Below are 23,566 nucleotides of genomic sequence, written 5' to 3'. Positions count from 1 at the left end.
TGGGCTGTCAAAACAGAGTACAGTGAACAGTGGAATTTAACTGTCTCGCATCTCTGGAGACTGGAAACCCAGGATGAAGCTGGTTCCTCCTGAGGCCTCTCCCGCGCTGAGGCCGCCTCCACGCTCCCTCCGCGGGCATCCTTCTTCTGTGCGCATGCGCGCCCTGCTGCCTCTGCGTGGCCAGGGTTTCTCTTCTCCGAAGGGTATCAATGAGGCCGGATTAGAGCACAGCCTAATAGCCTCTTTGTTACTTATCACATCCTAAAAGCCCCTGTCTCCAAACATAATCACAGCGTGTGGGCTTCAACATAGGACACATCCCAACTCCCCCGCATCTTGGCCCAAAATTGTCCCCTTGAGGGAAAAGCCCTTCAGATGGCTGGTTCTGCCCCACATGGTGTTGTCTTTCCTTGTCTTTTTTTCTTACTTTTTTTTTTGGTTCTAGGGATTGACCCCAGGAGCTTTGTTAAGCCATGGCCCATCTGTGTATGTATGTATGTATGTATGTATGTATGTATGTATGTATGTACATACTTATGAGACAGGTTCTCACTAAATCACTGAATTGCCCAGGCTGGGCTCAAACTTTTAATCCTCCTGCTTCAGCCTCCCAGAGTGATGGGATTACCGATCTGCACCAGCATGCCATCTTTTCTGAGAGGCCTTCCTCACCGCATGGCTTGCTGCCTTCTCCCCCTCCCGTTTACTGCCTACTTAGCACTTAATTACAACTATAATCCTTTGTTTCCTAATGAGAACTGCTGTTCCCAATTCCACGAGCAATGCAAGACTGGTCTGTCTGTCCTACTGCTATACCCTTAATGCCTCCTCTGATGTCTTGCACGTAGTAGGTGCTCAAATCTTGTTGAACAACAGGTGGTTTATTGACTATTCAGGCAAAAGCAGAAGCTCAGTTAGGAAAACATCACTAACACAGTTAGTCCAAGGGGTGGCCCGCTCAGCAATGTCTAATATTTGTGTAGCAGCTCACAGTTTATAAAGCGCTTCCATGTGGGCTGCCTTTGAGGACTCTTCTACCTGCTGATGCAAGCATTATTCTGTTCTCTTGGTCACGAAACCAAGCTCTGATTGGCTGAGGGAACCGCTTAAGGTTATATAGCTGGAACTTCAATACTACGCTGATCTTTTTGCCTCACGAAGAACAGTTTTGTGTTCTTTTTACCACGCAGATAAACTAGAAACGAAATAAATTTCAAATATGTCTTTTATGCAACCTCCGGGGAGAGAGCTCTGTGAAAGACCGAGCTTAGTTTCCAGGAACTAGAAAAGAACTAGACGTTCTTTCCATTTTATCAGAGGAATTCCTCACAGAGGAATAATGTCCTTGGCGCTACGTGTTTAACGAGAATATATACAGTGCCCCGGGGCCGCACACTGGTTACACACAAGCTCTCTGTAAATTGTTCTATTTTTAGGTGCAGTTTGAAGAACCTGGGTTCCTAAGTGTTTATTCCCATTAGTTTCACTCTTGTTGCAGCTTAGATGCATCTCAGGGAGCTTTAAAAATCGCAAGGCCTGGACCCCACCTCAGACGAATGAATCAGCATCCCCAGGGGTGGGACGGTGGCCTCCGAGCATGTGAAGCTTCCCAGGTGATCTTACTGTGCAGCCATGGCTGAGAGCCGCTGGTCTGGAGTCTCACACCGAGTGGGAACGGTGTCTATAGTTTGAAAATGAAGTGTCCTCAGAGACGCACGCATAGAGGGCTTGAGCCCCAGTGTGTCCATGTTCAGAGGTGACTGGGTCAGGAGGGTTTGAGTCTCAGAGCTGAATGGGTGGGGCCCACCTAGAGGAAGCAGGTCAATGGAGTTCTGCCTCTGAAGGATGTATCTTGTTCGGAGCTCCTTCTCCTCTCTCTGAATTTTCTTTCCTCTCTGCTCTCTGAATGCCATGAGCTAAGCGGCTTTGCTCCACAAAGCCCTCCTGTGATGGTGTTCTGCCTCTCCGCAGGCCTGCGGCAATGAAGCCAAGCAACCGTGGACTCAGACTTCCAAAGCCGTGAGCCCACATATATCATCCTTCTTTTACGTTGTTTGTCTGAGGCATTTGGTCACCGCAACGAAGAGCTGACTGATACAGATGACATATCCTACGACCTGCCAAACTAACAGAATCTGGCTTAGCCAGAGGGCCAACGGAAAACCATATCCACTCCTGTCTGGAGAACTACGGCTTCTAGGAGGCAGTGTTGCATCATTTATGTGTTTGGCACACAATCCGATCTGCAGCCCAGGACAAAGTAAACCAAAATCCCAGAGGATGGCACCCAGGCACGGGCCCCTGTTCAAACTTTTCAGGTGGCTCCAGCATGCAGACAAAGCTGAGGCTCACCTCATGAAATCATGCCTGTTTTGTTTGGCGAAGGAAGTACAGTCCAGACAGGCCCCCCATTAACCTCATGGAACACCAGTAACCTGGCGGCAGGTGTCACACGAGCGGCCCCTCCGTCCGCTGAACCAGGCAGTGCTAAGCACTGGCTCCCTCAGTTCTAGATTTATAGCCTTGGACAAACAACAGAGCCTTACCTTGGCCAGGCGCCATCCTCCCCAGCACTAATTAAGGCCTAAATAATTCTCATCAGTATGTGCATAAAATAAATGGGCCTCAACGTAACACAACTTCCCCGTTGCGTCCGGGCTAATATAATCACAGTTTGCCGGTTTTCACAGTCGTAAATATACTGGTTTTCTTTTGTCAAGGAGGAGAAGATATTTACATCTATTTATCCTGCCAAGTTTTTTGTTTTTTTTTTTCACTAGATTTTGGGTCATGTAAAAATTACTTATATGATAATTGATAATAAGATGATGACATGTACTCTATTCAACCACTATTCAATATGATTATCTCTACTGTCTTTCCGTTTAATTATTGCTTCTTATCATCATCCATTTCATTAGATTTCTGACAGGTAGGGGGGGAAACGGCGCAGATCGCAGTATGAAGGATGGTGCCTGAATATAAGATTATATCTAGAAAATGCAGAGATCAACTAAGTTTATTAAACAGCAGGGCAGTGCAGCGGGACAGGAGAAATATCCACTTCTGCCTTTTTTTTCTGAATTTAACTCCCACTAAAAATGCCATGCTCAACCCTAGGCAGAAAAAAGAACATCCCAGCACACGCCACGGCTTAAGATTCTAGTTCTGAAACATTAGCTGGACAAAGCTATCTTCCTGTGGGTTAGTAGTATTAGATAAATGTGTATCTAACTCTCAGGTTCTGATTGTGAAGCATTAGCAAGCACGAGTGAAAGCCGATGAAGGCTTCCTCTTCTGCCTCCCCGGGATCAGCCTGGAACCACCCCGACCGCTGCTGAACATGAAGTAGGAGGCCGACTTGGGAAGGCCGGTGAGGCAGGGCTGGGCTGGGCTGTCTAGTTCAGCGGTCTCAGGAACAAGACTTGGAGACCCGGGGTGCAGAGCCCAGCAGGGGCAGGCGTGGGAACTTGGACAAAAACACTTTAGGGCCTCTTCACGGGAGAAGGTGGCGGCTTGTGGACTCAGACAAGGTCAGCGCCACTGCAGAGCGATAAGAAGCTGGCCCGAGGGCAGTCTCTGGGCCAGCGTGCGGGGAGAAGGAGACAGCCCAGGTCTGACAGCTGGCGTTACTCCCACTCTGCAGACGGCTCGCCAGGAGCTCGAGAGAGCGCCCAGGGCTCAGTACTGTTCTTGCGGGCTGTGCGAACTCTCACAGAGCCCGGGCCCTTCGCACGGGCAAGGGTACTGATCTGGCATGAGCGTGGATCCTGACTCCAATGCAGACAATTCAATATTTTAAAAATATTTTTAAAAATTTAATTGGCACATAATAATTGTAAATATTCATGGGGTACACGGGATACAATTGTAAATAGTCAATCCATACACACTATGTAATGGTCAGATCAGGTGACTGGCATATCATTCACTGCCAACATTTATACTTCTTTGTATTGGAAACGTTCCAAGGATAACCTGATATTTTAAACTCCCTGGTGGATAACAGAAAAAACTGAATGCCGGGGACGGCCCTAAAGAGAACACAGCACTTTGCCAAGAGGGGATACAAGTGAATAAATAATAAATAATAATCATGGATTTTTTGGGCTATTTGAAACGAGTAGAGGACAAACCAGTAGGGCCCTACCGACCTGTCAGGATCGTAAGGACCTTCTACCTCCTTGCCATGGAGTTATTTTGAATTAATTTGTAGGGAGAGAGACAGAGAGAAAGCAAAAGAATGTGCTTAGGAAGACTAAAAGATATATATATTTAAAATTCTCCTGTATTTTCCAGCTGTGTGAGCAAAAAGAATTCAGGTACCTGATCTGAACTGTCCTTCCTCTGAGAGCCCACAGCTGTGTCAAAGCAGCCACACCCATGCAGAGCTTGGAAGGCAGAGAAACCATTGAAAATCATAAGCAGAAGGGTCATCCTGTCTGGTTAGAAATAGCACACTGCACTGTGATTCAACTTTGGAGGAACTGATTAAAAAATAAATAAATTCATTAATTATCTCCAACATGAACCAAAAAGCTAAAAGCAGTCATCGCTAATTGTGGGAATACTACTGGTCTTTCTTTTCATTTCTCTGTACTTTTTTTTTCATTTTTCAAGTTTTACTACTGTGTATTAATTTTCCAGTCAGAAAAAGCCATTATTTGTTAAGAGTTCAGGATTAAACACTGTACCATACTGGTTTAGACACTGTGGTGATGAAATTAGTCAGCAAACTGCCTTCTAGTTCAGGTTACTGACGGGAGGGTGGTGAACACCCCCTCGGTTACCACCTCGAGTGGGTGCTAACGAAGGGGCTCCTGACTGTAGTAGGATGAGAGGACCCCAACTTGTACCATTCTTCTCTCCTCTGGAAGGACCCACCAACAATAGAGAGGGCACATGTCTGGTACAACCATGGACACAGAATCAGCTGGTCAGTCAGATCTTGAGATCTGCTGGGTACTGTTCTAATTGAGGTCTTTGTTTTTTTTTTGGGTACCGGGAATCGAACTCAGCACCTTCTGCTTGCCAGGCAGGCGCGTATGCCGCTGAGCTATATCCCCGGCCCTAATTGAGGTCTTTGTAAACTACAAACTTCTACATGGAAAAGACCAGGCAACAGATCTTTTAGGTTTTGCAGGTGGCATGATCTCTGTTAGAGTACCCAACTTTGATGCTGAGAAGTAGCTTGGAGCATTCACCAGGGCTAAGCATGGCTGTGTTCCAATAAAACTTTATCTACAAAGAAAGCAGTTTCCCAAACCCAGAAGAACTCGTTGTCTAACATAGTCGAACCAGTAGAAGCCACATCAGTTCCCTAAACAGATGGGTCATTACAGAAGGCCGCTCCTCAAGCACCGGTCGTTCTGATAGTACACCAGCGGCCACTCCTCACACAAAAGAATGTGCATTATGGAGCTTATGTTTTTGGCCACTGAAGTTGTTGCTCTTCGTCCCAAGTGTCTTAAGTTTAGAAATAAGTACTTTTGGTTGCTGTTCTTGTTTGTTTGTTGGAGACAGGGTTTCATTAGGTAATACAGGCCCATCTTAAAATCACCGGGTAGCCCAGGCTGGCTATGAACTTTCAAGCCCATCTGAAAAGTGTATATTATAACAAAAAGCTCAAAGTAAGGTAAATCAAGGTACAGGAGCACTAGAATATGCGCTGAAACCAGCAAAACAGTTATGTCTTCACAATCACTGTAAACATGATATAATGTTGCCTGAATATTAAACATTTAACTAAAATATATGATGCAAAAAAGTACTGATAACTTTTTAGGGGGCTTACTAGGATTGAACCCAAGGTCCTGGCATTAAAATGCATCCATAGCCCATTTTAACTTTTTATTTTGAGACAGGGTCTTCCTAGGTCACTAAGTTGCTCAGACTGGGCTCAAACTTGTGATCCTCTTGCCTCAGCCTCCCGAGTAATGGGATTATAAGTCGGCACCACCGCACCCGGATCTAAGTCTGCATCTTACATTCCACCCACCTAACCCATACGGCGATATATGAATGGAACTATATATAATTCACATAGTGATATAGAAATAAATTCACCCTTGCTGAATACCGAATGAATGAATATCTTCTTTCACCAAACTGGTGTGAAATGTAGTTCTTGAGTGTTCCCTCCCGGAAGCCACTTCAGGCAGACTTCCCCTTGAATGAGGCATACTGTCCCCGGTATTGGGGTGAATGACCTAAACAAGTAGCCCAGGGGAAGAGTTAGGACCCCAGATCACATAGAAAGCGTCCAGGGCTCAGGTTTCTGCTGTTCTCCCCTTTTAGTATAGTGTAGGCTAGCAGAGGGTCTGGGGCATAAACACACTGTATTCTCTAGAGGAATTTGACACTGTCTAGGGCAGGAACTTTCTGGTTGTTTCTAGAAGATGTCAGTGCAAAGAACCACAGGCAGGCCTGGCTAAGGCGGTCACAGATTCTTCTCAGTGACTGTTTTCAAGTCGATAGATCGTAGGAGTTCTGAGGTCATCATCCTCTTCCTCTCCCTCTCCCACCTCCTCCTCCTCTTCCACCTCTTCTTCTTTTTTGGTTTTTGACTCAGGGTCTTGATATGTAGTTCAGGCTGGCCTTGACCTCACTTTGTAGCCCAGGCTGGCCTCACACTTGTGGCTATCCTCCTGACTCAGCCTCCCAAGTGCTGGGATCACAGCATATGGTGTGCCACCATACCTGGCCCCCTTAGATCTTCACAGTACTCTGGAACCTCCATCCTCCTGGCATTCCCTTGGCTCAGCTAAGCTACCAAAGGGGTCACCTGGTCAAGAAACTCTTCCTTCATCAACCTCCACAAATGTAAAACATAACAAGGCAGAATTTAACTGGTGAATTCCGCAGCTTCTCCATCCAAGGGCGTCCCCTTAGCAGGTCCAGATGGAACCCACGGCCCCACCTCTGGGGGCTTCCTGGTTACATCAAAACATTCATTCCCACGGGAGGGGAATTTAGAATTGTCTCACCCCAACGGAAAGAATCTGGGTTAAAAGCCAAGTCTGAAAATGGATTTTAAGTACTTTAAACAAAGTACTTGGCTAATATTTAGGCAGAGTCAGAAAGCCTCCTGAACTGAATATTTTGCACCTGACCTTCAAGTCGGGATTTGTGAATCATACATATGTGGATATAAGCACAGAACAGAAAACATGTAGTGTCCGCACATATAGCTGATGATATTCACTGTTCTAGGTGGATATTAACAGTCATTAAGAAGATGGGAAGAATCCAGTAGTCAGAAACCAAATTCTGGAGCTCTGAATTCCCTGCTCCAGTGGCAATCACTCCGGCCATGGAGACTTCTGCAGAGAGGCCCGTGGAAAGTACATACAAGTGAGGAAAAAGAAAAGACAGAGCACAAAATAATTCCAGAGAGCGGGCCCAGGGCCAGAACTCTTAGAGGCCCAGGGCCAGAGCATGGCTGACGTCCTAGGCACAGATCCTGCCAGTGGCCCTGGCCACGTGTGTGGCTGTGAGAGATGCTGTGAGACTCAGAGGACAGAACAAGGGAGAGTACTCACGCTGTCGTTGCTTCCTTTGTTGTCCTCATACTTGGTCTCTATATGGATGGAGAATTTTGGCAGAAAGGAACACTACGGAGAAGAAGAAAGCTTTCATTAGCACATCATTTTTCATCTTCACATATTCAGTGTGGCCCTGGCTACTCTCCCAGGCCAGAGATGGTCAGATACTATGTCAGTCTCCAAACGGAGTAAGGACAGCCACCTTTGGGAGCACGAATGCAAGTTCTTCCAGCAGTAAAGCCCGAGTCGGGAACCAAAACGGAAGGCAAGGGGCTCGTCCTGACCCGCTTCCAAAAGGAGCATGTTCTGTGAGTCCTGCACCAGTTTTAGAAAAACAGACCCATGAAACCGAGGTCAATTCCAGGTCTGGAGGGAGCTCACCCTTGGGGAGCACCTGCCACTGCTGGGTACCTGGGGACTATGCCTTAACTTCCATATATACTCAAGGAGGAAATACAGAAGAGCTTCTCAATCGGAGATTACTGAAGTCAGACAGACCTGCTTTATTTACTTATTATTCTCATTTGCATTACTGAGAGTCAATCCCATTCCCTTTCATTTGTTTTGACACAGAGTGTAGCTAAGTCGCCCAGGCTGGGCTCGAACTTACGATCCTCCTCCCTCAGCCTCACACAGGGTTTATAGGTGTGTGCCGCCGTGCTCGGTTTGACCCGGCTTTTAATGTGTGACTTTGGACACATCCTTTGGTTTCTCTGAATCCCAGCATTATTAAAACAGATATAACATTACCTGAGAATGACATTGTGAGGGTTAAATATACACAAAAAGACAGAGCTGAGCGATGGGGCACAGCTCAAAGATAGAGTGTGCATACACAAGGCCCTGGATCCCATCCCCAGAACATATATATATATACATATACACATTTCATTTCATTTGTTGGTGACTACTCAGTGCTCAGCACCGTAGCAATCAGTACGAGGCTGCAGGTGAGCCTGATCAGAAAAGAAAGCCCCTCTTTTTGGCTGTGCAGGGACAGAAACCTGAGTTGCAGTATCCCTCTAGTGTCTCAGTCCGTCCGAGTCCCATTCTGTGCGGTCGGTAGGTCTGAAGAGTTAAGGCGCCTCGAAAAGAGGATGTTGATGGCCGCTGGTATAACCACCCCGCTGCGGGCACGAGTCACTGTCAGCCACCGGAGATGGGATTGAACGCTAACGGATCAAAGGACCCAGCCTTTCCACGGGGAGCGGCCGGGGTTAGAGAAATGAGACCTGGCTTCCTCTGATCACAGTCCCAAGAGGGTGGGCTCCTTTAGTATGTAGCCAACACTCAGAGCGCATGCGCTCTGCATCAGACACGCTCTGGACGCTTCAAATTCTCACGCACATATTCCTTGCGGCAACACCAGGGGATCGGCACTGTCACTAGCGCCCCTGCTTCGAAGATGAAAAATGGAGGGATAGAGCGGTTGCGTACCGGGCTCACAATCACCCAAGCTGTGCGTCTTAGAGCCAGAACTGAAGCCAGCCAGCCTGGCCCGGGTGTCCGTGCTGTTCGTTACTCCAGGGGTCCTCCAATGAGCCCTTGGTCTAGCAGCAGCTGCAGCACCAGGACTCGTCAGAAATACGTGTCCGGCTCCGCCCAGCTCAGCCAAAGCGGAAACCTGGAGGTGGGGTCCCGCAGTCGGCGCCACGAGCCCTCTGGGGTACGCTGGCGTATGCTCCATCCGCGTACCCCACCACACCGTTCGCGAGAAGGAGACAGCCTATCATCTGAGACCCCAAACACCTCAAAGTCTGCAAACACCGGCCTCGCCTCAGGGGCGTCATCCCCACAACGACCACACTCCCCTGCCCACCCAGCCGAGACCCCAGGGCACCTGTACAAGAAGGCAAAGGCCTTGGGCGAGCTGCGGCTCCTCCCCCGTGTCACATGCCTGTGTGGATCTGGCATCCATCTGTCTTAATCAGAGTGAAACAAGCCATCTGAACTGTGACTAAGGAAAGGCGGAAACAATCAATCCCAGTAATTGTCTTGATGGAGAACGAGGCCCCGTGTTATTCATTACCACCTACCCCGCAGCCCCTCTCCAGCCGCACTCAGCTGCTGCTGCCCTCACACCCAGTTCTGGGCAGTTCTGAGGGGGCGCTGATCATCACCGATGCAGACCATGCAGGACTCCAGCTCCCTGCAGAGCTCTGACTGCTTCATGAACATGGGGAGAAGCACTCACCCTGAGGCCCTTTTAAAAATAACAAGCCTTAGCTGGGCGTGGTGGCGCACACCTGTAATCCCAGCACTCAGGAGGCTGAGGCAGGAGGATCACTGTAAGTTCTAGAGCAGCCTGGGCTACAAAGTGAGCTCAAGGCCAGCCTGAACTGCATAGTGAGAGCCTGTCTCAAAAAGACAAAAAACAAAACAAAACAAAACAAGCCTTTACATGAATCGGTACTTTTACTTTTACTTGTTAACCCGTCATTCATCTGAGGGCCGTGCTGATAAGTTCAAGGGAACCATGGGGCACCAAGCAGAAAACTGCAGGAGTTTTTCCATGGACCCTCTAACCCACGCAGCTGGGTCAAACAAATGAATTTTAACATTTGGGTATTAAACCCAAATATGAAATGCAAAAGCTCCATGCAAATTAGCAGATGTTGGTATTTCCGAGTCAAGGACTTTGGTTATTTTCCTCTGGGAGGGTGAGGGGAGGGCACCTGCCTTCAGCAAAACTTCAGGAGGACCTGAACCAGGCGCCGGTTGGGTTTTCTCCTCGGGCAGGTCTGGACTGATAATCCCTTCGGCGTGTCTGACGCCTGGAGTGTGCAGATGACTCAGGTGAAAATCAGAAGTCTCTGACTCCAGGTGTTTTCGAAGCTGTCATTAAGTCCTTTCCGGCGAGATGTCCGTCTTAAGATGAACTTGGCTGCCCTGTGCTGGTGAGCGCCTCTAGAAGTCCAGCCCCGAGACCTAGCAAAGCTTGTCTATCCTCTCCGCTTGGCCGGGCCTCAGCCCCTTAGTTATACGCCGCCCCTCCGTCCCTCTCCAGCCTGGAGACTGGCTTCCCCTTGCCTCTCCGGCAGTCATTTATTGTGGCTCATATTTTGAAGTGAGGTAGACTTACAACTTTCTTTTCTTCCACTGTAAATCAGCGTATTTCTCTGTGCTTTTCGTTCTTTGTGAACCCAAGAAAAAACATTTTCCCAGTCAAAGGCACAGAACGAAAAGAGCTGACACACTGGCGTCAGCTGGGCTCACCTCAGAGCTGGCTGACGCGGGCAGATTACTGAGCGGCCCTAGCCTCACGGTCTCCATGTATATAGCGGGGACCCTCACCTACGCTGCAGGAACGTCCAGAATGCCCGTGGGATCACCCGGCTCGGCCCTAGGACAGCACCTGCCACATCGTAGGTGCACAGTTGGAAAATATGCATGTGATTCTTTGGAACTTGTCTCATTGATTATCTCTATTTCTTTCTTTGCTTTTACAGTGCTAGGGACGGAATGCAGGGCCTCATACACGCTGTGCAGACCCAGCACCAGCAAGCGACTCCCCCAGTCCCTCACTGATTCTCTGTACCTTCCCCCTGCCTCTTCCACAGCCTCAAAGCCCAACCAGAGGGTGACATTCCTAAAGACAAGCACAAAGCTCCTCAGTGGTTTCTTCCCCTGTCTAATCAATCTCATTTTTCTTTGTTTTCACAAAGCATAGTCAGAGCTGGCTGGCTCTACCCTTTCGCCTCTCACTTCGTTTTTCTTTGAGACAGGGTGTCTCACTCCGTAGTCTAGGCTGGTCTTGAACTCACTATGTAGCCCAGGCTGGCCTCGAACTCATGGCGCTCCTCCTGCCTCAGCCTCCCAAGTGCTGGGATTACAGGCGTGCGCCACCACGCCCGGCTTTCATCTCCTTTCAACCCATGCAATTAGGTACAGAGCCGACTGAGCCTCAAAGTGAGTCTCAAAGTACTTCCAAACCAGCATCGCTTTCCTGCCCACCCCTGGACACCTCTTTACACTGCTCAGCGTGACCAAGCGCAACCTCTGTCCCCAGCAGTCATTCCTCTCAGCTTCTCCTCCCTCCTGCCCGCTTCCTGCGTAAAGGGTCCCTCTGTCCTCTCCTTGCTCCATACTTGCTCACCGTCTGTCCTGACCACCTCCTCCACCTCTGCCTTTTTCACGACCTCCCCTCCTCCCAGTGTGTCTCGGACTTGCACTGTTCCTGCCTTATCCCCTCGGAGTGCTGAGGTTACAGGCATGCGCCACCACACCCAGCGTCTTACTTTTTAAATAGTCTCACTATACAGCAGTCCTGGCTGGCCTTGAACTCACTAAACTGCCCTGGCTGACCTTGAGCTTGTGATTCCCCTGCTTCAGCCTCCCAAGGGCTGAGATTACAGATGTGTACCACCCAGCACGGCTTTTGTGATTGCATATGTGTGTGTGTGTGTGTGTGTGTGTGTGTGTGTGCATGTGTGTCTGAAAAATCAACACCTCTAGTTCCAACTTCTCACCTCTCCGGCTGCCACACGCCACCCCCACAGAGGCTCTTCCACGTACACCAAATCTGTAAGGTTCGACCTGAACTTGAATATCCTCCCTCCCTATATGAATTCTCTAGAGTCCTTATAACAAATTACCACAAACTTGACAGTTTAAAATAACATTCATTCTCTCACAGTTCTGGAGGTCTGAAATCTAGGTGTCGGTGGGGCCACTCTCCCTGAAGGCTCCAGGGACAGCACCCTCCCTTGTCAAAGGCAGCTTCCGGAGGCCCCAGGTACGCTACGACGGCGCCTGCGTCACTCTAATCACCGTCTCCTTCGTGTCACCTCTAAATCTTGCTCAAAGGCCGTCTTTGATGCCACTTCTGAATGACCACTCCACGGGGCAGCAGCATTCTATTTGCCCCTCTGTCACGGTGCCCGTCTCCCCGCCCTCATTACTGTGAGCTGCCTAAGTGTTTGGTGGCGGTATCTGCCGCAGTACCTGAGACTCCAGTTTTTAAAACACAGGGATTATTTGTTGGCTTTGAAGTCGTGGGAGGACCAGGTGGCCGGGACGTGGGGAAGGCCTCTGGGAGCCAAAGGCACAGCCAGCGGGAAAACAGGTCCTCAATCTTACAGTCGCGAGGCAGCGGACACCACCAAGAGCTGGGGAGCTTGGGAGAGGATCCTGACCCCAGAGGAGATCGACGACTTGGCTGACGCCTCAGTTTCAACCTGGCCACGCACTCCGTTCACCTGGCCCTCACCTGACCAATGGAGACCGCGAGAGAACAAATTTGCATGGTTTTAAAGTTGCTGAGTTTGTGGGAAATTTGTTACACAGCAGTAGAAAACAGGTCTGACACCCAACTTGCCGGTTCTTCCCTTGCAGATCACCCATGTGGTTCTCGTCTGACTAAGCATCACTCACACTGAGGTTCAAACCCCGCCAAGGGACTGGGGAGCTTGCGCTCTCCCTGCCTTCGGATTCGCCCAGGGCACTACCTGCTGTCAGTGGCCACCGCTTGTCGCCCCCGGAGATATTTACTAGTAACCGATCCAGAGAACTGTCATCAGCTGCTAAGCAGAGGCGGCGTTGTGCGCCTGGCCCACAGAGGGGCCGTGCGGCGATTCAGTAGGAAAAACGCAGGTTTTGGAGTGAGACAGACATCGCCTCAAACCCCAGCTCCTGTGCTGTGACCTGGGGCGCATTTCCCGGTTGCTCGCCCCTTTGTGCCCAAGTGTCCTCCTCCATCCCGTGGAGACAGCCCCAGCCTCCCAGCTGGAGGGGAGGATTAACAGGACAATGAACATCCAAGGCCAGGCGTGGCTGGCGGAAGGCCTGGAGAAATGCCGTCCACTCCACCGAACCCATGACACTTTCATAAGGAGCGTGGAGGTTACAGGAACGTGTTTAGGTAAACGCGTAAAACCGGGGCGGGAAGATCTTTCACTGCAAAGGACAAGGTGCCCTGGGGGTGGTGAGCTCGCTGAGCCGTGGCCCCGGGCGGGACACCCGATGGGTCTTTCCAGGGTGTGGGCGGCTTCCGAGCCTCGGAGCGGATTTGGGCTTCTTCCTCCTCCTTCTAAGACCCTGGCCCGCTGTGCTCCATCCTCGGCCGTCCTTTTGGGCAAGCGCTTTTCTCCTTCGGCTGCTTTTCTTTGCTTTCCCTCCGTCCCTGCTGATTTCATGCGGGGCAATAGGAGCCGCCAGGGGCTCCAGGCACCTCTTCTCTCCTGGACCTAAAGGCTTTCTGTCTGCTTGCTCACTCAGCCAAACCATACAAGCCAACGCTCAGGAAACTGAGCGCGCAGCGGAGTCAGGCAGGGCGGCTCAGCCTGTCATCCCTGCACTCCAGGAGGCCGAGTCGGCAGGATCCCAGGGTCGTTGCTGAGCAACTTGGCCACTTAAAGAGAGAAACTCTGTCTCGAAATGAAATGAATAAAAATGAGAAACTGGGAACTCCAGGGTCCACGGGACTCTGCTTATAGACGGAAGGGCAGTGACACTCGAGGCCCTCTCCCCAGGGCTGGGGGACATCAGGGAGTCACGTCTACCCCTTCCTCCAGGGCTTCCTGCAGCTCTGGAATCCTCTCCCATGAAAACATGGTCTCCTCTTCTTGACTAGAAGGGAGAATAAATCAAAAGGAAAATTATGAAAAATATTCCCTCCCTCTTGTTCAGGATTTGTGTGGCTCCAGTCTTCCATAGCAGAACCATGAAGAAACGAGGGCCGGGGTGGAAGCTCTGCTGTCACTTCATTTTTGATTCTTCCAGCTGAGAAGCCCCCAGGCTCGAGGACACTAGCTCTTACGAGTGTCGTTGCCGTCTGCTCCCTGTCCCGCCCGGCTTCTCCACAGCTACTATTTGTGCATCTGTCCCTGGCCTTCCAAAGCCAGTGGAATTCGCCGAGATGAACGAACCACTCGCCGAAAGGCATCACGGCGTACCTGTAAAATCTCCGGCATCTAAAACTGCGGGTATGGGACGGGGATGGTTCTTTGTTGAACATTTAAATGCAACTATGGGTGCTTTTGTGGTTCTTGTTTTTTTTTTTTTTTCCGGTGCCAGGAATCGAACTCACGACCTCGCGCTTGCCAGGCAGGTGCTGTGCCGCTGAGCTAAATCCCCAGCCCCTATGGGAGCTTTTGGAAATGACAAGGGGATCAGCGGTCAGGAAGAAGAATGAGAGAAAGATGGGAGACGTCGGGGCCTCCGAAAGGATAATTTCCAGACACAGCCCTCCCAGGTCCACCAGAGCAGTGCAGCAAATGCAGAGCGCTCCCAGTTCACTCCAGATACACTTCAGAAAAATGAAAGAGCTATTTTTGGTCTTGTGATTGATTAGGGTTGCTATGGCAATAAGAAACACGCAGGAGAAGGAAACTAAACGTAGGCAAACCAGAGTCTTAAAGAGAAAGGGTTAAACGCGCGGGGAATTTCAGTCAGCTCCTGGGTGGTGCCGAAACCCTAGCCGCTGCCTTCACACCTGGGCAGGGAGAGAGGGGTCGCACTGCGGAGAACAGGGGCCCGGGCGGACACATCCGAATTTCTCCAGGGCCCGGCCTTCATCAGCGGGGAGTGGCAAAACTTCTGGGAGCTCGTCACCAGTTCCTTTTGAAGTCTGTCGTTACCGTTGTCCAACGGTTTTCTCCGCCCACAGACTCAGCCTATAGCAAAACCTGTGAGCTACACCAGCTTGCAGCGTAAAATGAAAACGAACTTCTCTGTAACAGTGTATTTCTAAAACCTACTTAATGAAGCCTCGGCTTCCATCTCCTGTTTTTTAAAACAGAATTCAGGACTCTCTCCTGTGTGTTTTGTTTTTTTTTTCTTTCTTCAGTGAGCCCATTCCCAAAGTCAAGAGTTGATGTGCTTTTTTTTTTTTTTTGTGGGAAAAAAGTAAAACAAAATTTCCTAACAAGATGATAGGAGAATAACAATAGTTAATACGTTGCATATTATTATCTTTAAAGTAATTACTCAGAGTACAAGATATGGGCAAAAAAAATTCTCCAATCTTTATTAGCACAAACCTTTCTTTTCTATGAACTAAGAGACATTAATAGTATAACTAACTTGCATTTTCCTCTCTTTTCCCTTCCTTCCTTTCCCCTTATCCCATCCTGGTTCCTTTTTCCTTTTTAACAATTTCTTCTCATTTCACAGTGTCTATTGTACATTTTAGACTTTATTTACTCCTTCAGTTTCTCATACTAGGGAGACAATATGTTCTTTACACATGTGACTTTGATTTCACTAATGAGTATGGTCTCAAGTTGCATCCATTTACCTATAAAAGTCTCCAGTTCATCCTTCTTTATGGCTGAGTAGTATTCCATTGTATAAAAAGACCATATCTTTTTTATCCATTCCTTGATTGATGGGCATTTAGGTTGTTTCCAGGATTTAGCTATTACAAATTGTGCTGCTATAAACACAGGTGCACATATCTTGCTGTGGTATGATGTTTTTAATTCTTCTGGGATGATACCCATCAGGGAAATAGCTGGATGGGATGAGATCTCTAATTCTAGTTTTCTGAGGAATCTCCACACTGATTTCCACAGTGGTTGTACCAGTCTGCATTTTCTCATTTTTTAAACTGCTTTTTCAGGGCTGGAAGCATAGATCAGTGGTAGAGCATGTGCTTAAAACTCATGAGGCTCTGGGTGCAAACCCATTACCAAATAAAATAAAGCAATGGCTCCATTCACACAAGTTACCCATCTCGGGGCTGGGGATTTAGCTCAGTGGCACAGCGCCTGCCTGGCAAGTGCAAGGTTGTGAGTTCGATTCCCAGTACCGGAAAAAAACCCAAAGGGAGGCAGGGAAAGTTACCCATCTCAAGCACACAAATTAATGGTTCTTAGTATATTAACAAAGTCTGGCAGCGACTGCCACAACCTAATTTCAGGACATTCTCATCACTTAGCAAAGAAGTCCTGCACCCCTCAGCACTCACTTCCCTGTTCCTGATGCCCTCCCCAGTACCACGCTGTAAGCAGCTGCATCTCCACTTTCTCTACAGTTTGTTTCTTTTAGATGTTTCGTATAAATGAAATCATACAGTAAGTGGATTTTTGGGTCTAGCTCCTTGCAGTTCACATCATATTTTCAGAGTTCATCTGTGTTATAGAAGGTAGTGGTACTGCATTCCTTTTTTCCTGGCAGAATAATATTCCATCATATTGATATACCATATTTTCTTTGCACAATTACCATCTGACACAGACTTGCTTATAGGCTTTGGCTATTATGAGTAGTGCTGCCATGGGCATTTTTGCTCAAGTCTTTGTGTGGATAAATAGTTTCATTTCTCTTTGGTATATATCTGCAGTGGAATTCCCAGATAGGGTGGTAACCATACATTTAACCTTTTGAGGAAATGCCAGATGGTTACCACATTTCAAAGCAGCTGCACCCCCACTGGCGATATCTCAGTTCCAATTTCTTCAACACCCTTCACATTTGTTAGTGCCTGGTATATGTCTCAGTCCTATGAAGTTATGTAACACCTATGGGTAAAAATGATGATCAGCCAGTGTTCTGTATGTCCAGATGAGCCCAATGTTGAGGTACTAAGGACAATGATATTCCCATTGTTCTACTATCAGTGGGCACAGTTGAAGCATTGGATACATACAAATTCATCTATTAACTCCTTATCTAGCTGTGCATCAACTCCATTGTCTGTCCTACAAAAGACACAGAAACCGGACTGGGCTGTAGTTCAGTGCTAGAGCACTTACCTGCCTACCACGCTCAGAGCCAGGGCTCAATCCCCAGTGCCACAAAACAGGAGGAAAAAAACTCATTAAAAAAAAGAAACATGGCCGGGCATGGTGGTGCCTGCCGGTAATCCCAGCACTCAGGAGGCTGAGGCAGGAGGATTGTTGCGAGTTCAAAACCAGCCCGGGCTACAAAGTGAGCTCAAGGCCAGCCTGAACTGCATAGTGAGACCCTGTCTCAAAAAGACAGATGATAAAACAACCAAGGCATGGAGCTGGGGATGTAGCTCAATGGTAAAGCACTTGCCTAGCATGGAAAATGCCCTAGTTTCAAGCTCCAGCACCACACACACACACACACACACACACACACACACACAGGAAAAAGTACACTTGGTATGTTTACAGAAAAACATGGAGGAACAAAATATTCACATGGAGGACAGCAGAGGAAATTAGAAGGTCCTTTTATTTTCTGTGATATCCATTTAAAAGTAAACACCTACTTTTTCCAGTAAGCAGAAAATTCTCAACTCTAATAAAAAGTAGATGAATACATAAATGACGTCTCAAAGTAATTATATGACCACTACAGAAAGTCACAACAGTTTCCAAAAATTCTTACAGCTGTCGTCCATTGTAACTTGGAGAGGAGCACAGCGTACAGCGCACCGTTAAGAGGATGAAAAAGGTGCAACTGTGGCCAGTTTGGGAATCACTGCTTGGAACGGCTCCTGTCTCGTGCATCACACTAACTCATGGGTTTTCTGAGCAGGACAGGATCTGACAGCTGATACAGTTCAGTAACCTCTCTCACCCTCTCCCTCCCTCCCTTTCTCTCTCTCTCTCTTTCTCCCCTGGGGTCAGATCCAGCCTGTACTTACTGAGCTGCATCCCCAGCCCAAACCACTCTTTAAATGCAGTATTACGCAGGCCCACGCCGGCCAGGCGGGCCCATCGGTGGACCAGCCTGGACAAAGAAGGACCATCTGAAAACCACTCATTAAGAAGAACCCTCAGCCCAAACACTCAATGCCTTACTCCTAGTCACCAACTCAAATCCTCCCATGTCTGAGAGTCATACTTTTTGTGTGTGTGTGTGTGTGTGTGTGTGTGTGTGTTTTTGAGACAGGATCTTGCTATGCAGTTCAGGCTGGCTTTGAGCTTACTTTGTAGCCCAGGCTGGTCTCAAACTCGCAGCAATCCTCCTGCCTCAGCCTCCTGAGTGCTGGGATTACAGGCATTCACCACCATAACTGGCTGAGAGTCACACTTTATATGGGGCTATAATCAAGAAAGTTAAGTGCAGGAGCTGGGAAGATGGCTTGGGTTGATGAAGTACTTATAAACTTCTATTTTTTTTTTTTTTTTTGTACCGGGAATCAAACCCAGGACCTTGCTTTTGCCAGGCAGGCACTGTGCCACTGAGCTATCTGCCCTGCCCTATAAGCTTCTAAAAAGATCATTTCCTTTTAACTGTATCTGGAACTCAGCATGTTCCTCTCTTGCCATTTGGCTGTGACAGCGTGCAATGCATGTTCCTTGCTATTACTGAGCATGAGACACCACGCATACCTGCCCTTCTCCCTGATGGAGTCCCCTGGAGGTGACTCTGATCCTCCATTACTAATACTCTGTATTATCATATTAAACGCCCTCCTAAGCCACCCGGGGAATTTCAACTGGAGAGGGAACCATTAATGAAATTGGATTTGAAAATGTTGCTAATTTTCACCAACAGGAGACTCCCTTCCAGAATGTTCTATGGTGCTAGCGAGATCAAGTTAAAGTTCAGTGTTTATTATCTTCCTGAAGCTACTAGGAGGTAAGTGTGAAGGGCGGCAGAAGCTCCTGGAAAATAAATACGAAAAGTCAGTGTTGTGTGTAAAGCAGGAGACTGGTGGTGAATGTGCATCTATTTTTTTTAAAATTTTGAGTCATGGCTTTGGTAAGTTGCTAAATTGCGCGGGCTGGGTTCAAACTTGCAATCCTCCTGCCTCAGCCTCCCAGAGTGCAGGAATTACAGGTGTGTGCCACTCTGCCCAGCTCCTCTCAACTCTTTTAAATCTTCATCAAGAAACTTTTATCTTCCCACACTGGCAGAAATCTTGCCCATACTTTTGAAGGCAAAATATGAACTTCTCTTTGGTTCATGGCAGATTTTGGTTCATGGCAGATTTTGGTTCATGAAAGATCTTTAATATACAGATGAATTTTGAGAAGGTGTAGGTCCACCTCCTCCACTTCCTCAGAGCTCAGCGGTCAGGCAGGGAGCCATGCAGAGGAAGGAGAGGGCAATACTTGGTGTCCCTTTCCTGTTATGAGTTCTGAGGTCCATGGGGGATGTTATCCATGGACAAAGTGTGGTCACAGTGACAGGGTAATTGGGAAGAACTTGAAAGAAGACAGTTCCAGAAAAGTAAGAAGAGAAACCCAAGCGGAGAAGAACGTAAAAAGAATTTTAAAGCAATAATAATATGAAGGAGACAAGGAATTGCATGTAAGTAAGAGGCAAGGATGAATCAGAGCGTGACTTCTCAAAAACCCGCGGCACAGGAAGAAAAATGTAGGGGAGAAGAAGGCGGAAGCTGAAAGAGAAGTGGAGAGAAAGTGAGCCAGTGGAGGGCAGGGCTGGTTCGATCCTCAGCCCACAGCAAAGAGAAGCTCACACCCAGCCTCCAGTTGTCCAGTGGCCGGGATAAGCAGCTGGGCAGCACCTCTCTGGAGAAGTAAGCAAGGCAGGAGGGAGCTGGTGCCAGGACGTGAATGAAAGTGCAGGTACTGAACAGAGTGTGGTTGGCAGTGGGGACTTCCAGGGAGATGGAGCAGGGAACTAAATTCAGGCGGTACAATCTAGAGCTGGACTGGTCAAGGCAGAAATCAGTGAATCCTGACTGATAGCCGTGTACAATAAAGGCAAGGCAAGAATGTCAAAAGAAGGCTCTGTCAGCTGACGCTGAATTGCATGTAAAGAAATAGCTGGGGGTGAATCAGAGTGACTTCCCCAAAATAGGCAGCCACGTGGCCAGGTAGGAAACTTTCAGACGCAAGTTTTCTCAGTTCAGAACCGGAAGAGCCACCCTTCTGAACCAACTGGGAAAATTCCCCGCTTAAAAAACTACTCACAGAAAAAAAGAAGTTACTCACTGTTAAAAATTTCCACAAACTCAAGGTTAAAATGCTGAAGTGAAAAGATGGTTACATTCTTGTAGCAACATCTGCCTGGATAAAAAAAAAGCTACATAATACCATGCAGTTTGGAGTATCTTTGTGATTACAAAGACAAGACGAACTGCACACACCCGTTATCCCAGGACTCTGAGCTGCTGAGATAGGAGGACTGCAAGTTTGAGCCCAGCCTGAGCTATTTAACAAGGCGCTGTCTCAAACGTTTTTTAAAAAGGCTTGGAATATAGCGCAGGGTGAAGGCTCTGGGTTCAATCCCAGTACTACACACACACACACACACATACGCACATGCACACACGCACACACGCACACACACGGGCAACTGCATTCACTCAAATAATTGAAATGTACTACTTTACTATGCCAATACTGCATTCAATTTTTTTAATTCAATTTTTACAGAAAAATATGCTCCGCGAAAATCTTTCCAGTTACATTATTCTGGCCTCAGCTTGTATTGAACACAACACCATAGGTGTTAGGAAATAGTAGAAGAGACTGCAAAGTTTTCAATACTGCAAGTGGAAAATAAACAAGGAAAAAAAAAAAAGGAGAATCTCCTAGTAAAATCTATTGAACATTTCTCTAATTTTTTTTCCTCTGATGATTGCCCTAGTTACGCTTTTTTTTTTTTTTTGAGGCAGGGTCTCACTATGTAGTTCAGGCTGGTCTTGAACTCACTATGTAGCCCAGGCTGGCCTCAAACTCATAGTGATCCTCCTGCCTCAGCCTCCTAAGTGCTGGGATTACAGGTGTGCACCACCACGCCCGGCCACCCTAGTTAAAGTCACTGTGAGTGATGTTAAACATGCAAATAACTTTGAAATGTTCCATTGTGGTGGAGAAGCACGTCTTACCTTATCCTCTGCACTCATCCTCAAAATGGCTAATTTTCCCTGAAGTACAAAGGAAGGCTTGGGAGCAGCTACAGAAATGGAGAGAGGAGAACCCAAGCTAACGAACAGCCTATTTGAGGCTCCTGCTTCACCAGGCACTGCCTGGCCAGGCGGCTGAGATGTGGACACAGCTCCAGCCCACGCAAAGGCCTTGGCACATCTGTAAGTAAACTGCTTTCCATCCGGCTCAGCCAAATGACCAGGGCCTGTTCTAAGTGGAAACTGCTAGATATTCAGTGCCTCTGAAGGTCTGGTCCCAGAGTGGTCCTGCTGGGAGGTGGTGGGGCCTTCACCGGGCAGGGTTTCACACCCTGGGGGTGTGTCTCAAAGGTGGCAGTGGGACCCACGTTTCTTCTGCTTCCTTTGCCCCCTAGCCACAAGCTGAGCGGTTTAGCTCTGTCTGCATGCTCTCCCCCAGGAGCTGCTGCCTCACCAGGGGCCCAAAGTGACAGGGCCAATCCTCCTGTATGAAAGCCTCCTCTACTTTGAGCTGAAATAAACCTTCTCTCTTTGTAAACTGATTATTTTAACTGTTTTGTTATAGTGACTGAAAGCTGACACAGACACATACCTGAATGCGCAAGCTTACAGCATCCCGGGGTTCTGTTGCCTTAGCTATACTGACATTGCCTTAGCCATATGGACATTCAAGCTATTGACATTGCTTGAAAAGGAATTTATAGGTTCTGTATCACCTGATTTTACAAAACCAAAACATTTTCATTACTGTTGGGCATTGTTAAAAAAGTAGTATTTGATGGAGTTGGGTGTGGTGGTGCATCCCTATAATCCCAGCACTTGGGAGGCTGAGGCAGGAGGCCAACCTGTGCTGCATAGTGAGTTCAAGGCCAGCCTGAACTACATAGCAAAACCCTGTCTCAAAAAAACCAACCAAACAAAAAAAAATATTTGAGTAACAGTAATCTTCAGGCAATATAACAGCCCACTGAAACTTAACATGTAACGGAACAGAACTGATCCACTGACCAACTTAGTTGGCATATGATAGGTCTGACCCTGAGAGAAGCTTCTGGAATTCCGCCAAGTTTCAGAAGATTAGCCTTGCAGACACCAAAGCTCCCTGTACAAAGAAGGGTGGGATGTGTTACACAGCACAGTGGCCTCTGAAGATCTCTAAGGCACATTAGAATAGTAAAGGCTCTAGGATGTCCTGCTGTAATGAAATCTGTTCAACTCTGTATATCCCTCCCCTTCCTTCATTGTTTGTGCAACACTTTCAGTGGTAGTTATACATGGCGCTAGACTGCTTCCACGTGAATCCTCTGGCACCCTGAGGACTGTTCAACTGGTAACTACTGATGACACCATCTCTTGCCATGACCATGGGCCACCATCTTTGCCACGACCATGAGTTGCTATCTTTGCCATGACTGTGCACCGCCATTTTTACTATGACTGTGTGCCACCATCTTTGCCATGACTGTGTGCCACCATCTTTGCCATGACCATGGGCCACCATCTTTGCCATGACTGTGTGCCGCCATCTTTGCCATGACCATGGGCCGCCATCTTTGCCTTCTTCAGGCAAAGACCATCTTTGGTCTTCTTCAGGCCTGTTCTTATTGCTGCCTTGTGCATCAGCTGGAGGACTGCTTGTTTGACCTGGCCCCTAAAATGTCCCTGGTTATCTGGCCCCATTTCTAACGAAAGCTTACTTCCTTTGGTCCAAAGAATTCGGCGCCACATTGCATATGTAAGGCTAGTTGTGATGTAGAGATAAAAGTCATGTCTTAATCAGCTAAACTGTGTTTCCCTGACCTCAAAGAAAGGAGATCTTCATTACCTCAGCTTATACAGTAGTTGAGAGGGCTAGATGGTTCTCTAATTTCTTTCCAAACACAGCAATCCCAGGGTTCTGATTAATAAATGTGTTCTTTGCTGGACTTGTCCCTGGTTCCCTAACGAACTGTCTAGTTTCTGCTGCTTTTTGGCTGGGACTCTGTGCAAGCTGGGGCGGGAGGCTGAAGCAGGCAGAGAGGGTTTGAGGTGGACGGGGGTCCTAAGTCTACCTCAGAGTATGCGGCCCGCTCCTTAGATTACTGAGGAAACCGATAAAGCCCAGACTGTGAGTGAGATTTCAAGGCGGTTAGCTACTTTCAGAAAAATAGCTCAGTCTTCCCGTTGCCACTGCTGGGAGGATAACCCGAGCTCATCCTGGACGACGGACAACAGATTCTTCATTGGGAACAGCCCTAATGCTGCTCCGCGGGCTTATCCAGGCCGGCCCAGCATCCTGTCTGTC

General features: G+C 48.0%; 1 protein-coding gene across 2 annotated transcripts in view; it reads right to left on the bottom strand.

The window, feature by feature from the left end:
* Positions 1-23,566, bottom strand: part of Pitpnc1 (phosphatidylinositol transfer protein, cytoplasmic 1) — a 240,031-nt gene that overhangs the window by 92,311 nt on the left and 124,154 nt on the right. For both annotated transcript variants that reach the window (XM_005402155.2, XM_013503184.1), the window contains exon 6: positions 7,542-7,613. In XM_005402155.2, coding sequence (XP_005402212.1) covers positions 7,542-7,613 — 72 coding nt within the window. The remainder of the gene's footprint in view (positions 1-7,541; positions 7,614-23,566) is intronic.

The sequence above is a fragment of the Chinchilla lanigera genome, unplaced genomic scaffold (genome assembly GCF_000276665.1).
Source record: "Chinchilla lanigera isolate Chin_1 unplaced genomic scaffold, ChiLan1.0 scaffold00077, whole genome shotgun sequence".
In the NCBI taxonomy this organism is placed as follows: Eukaryota; Metazoa; Chordata; class Mammalia; order Rodentia; family Chinchillidae; genus Chinchilla; species Chinchilla lanigera.
The sequence above is the reverse complement of the archived record's forward strand: the minus strand, read 5'-3'. Positions and strand labels throughout refer to the sequence as shown.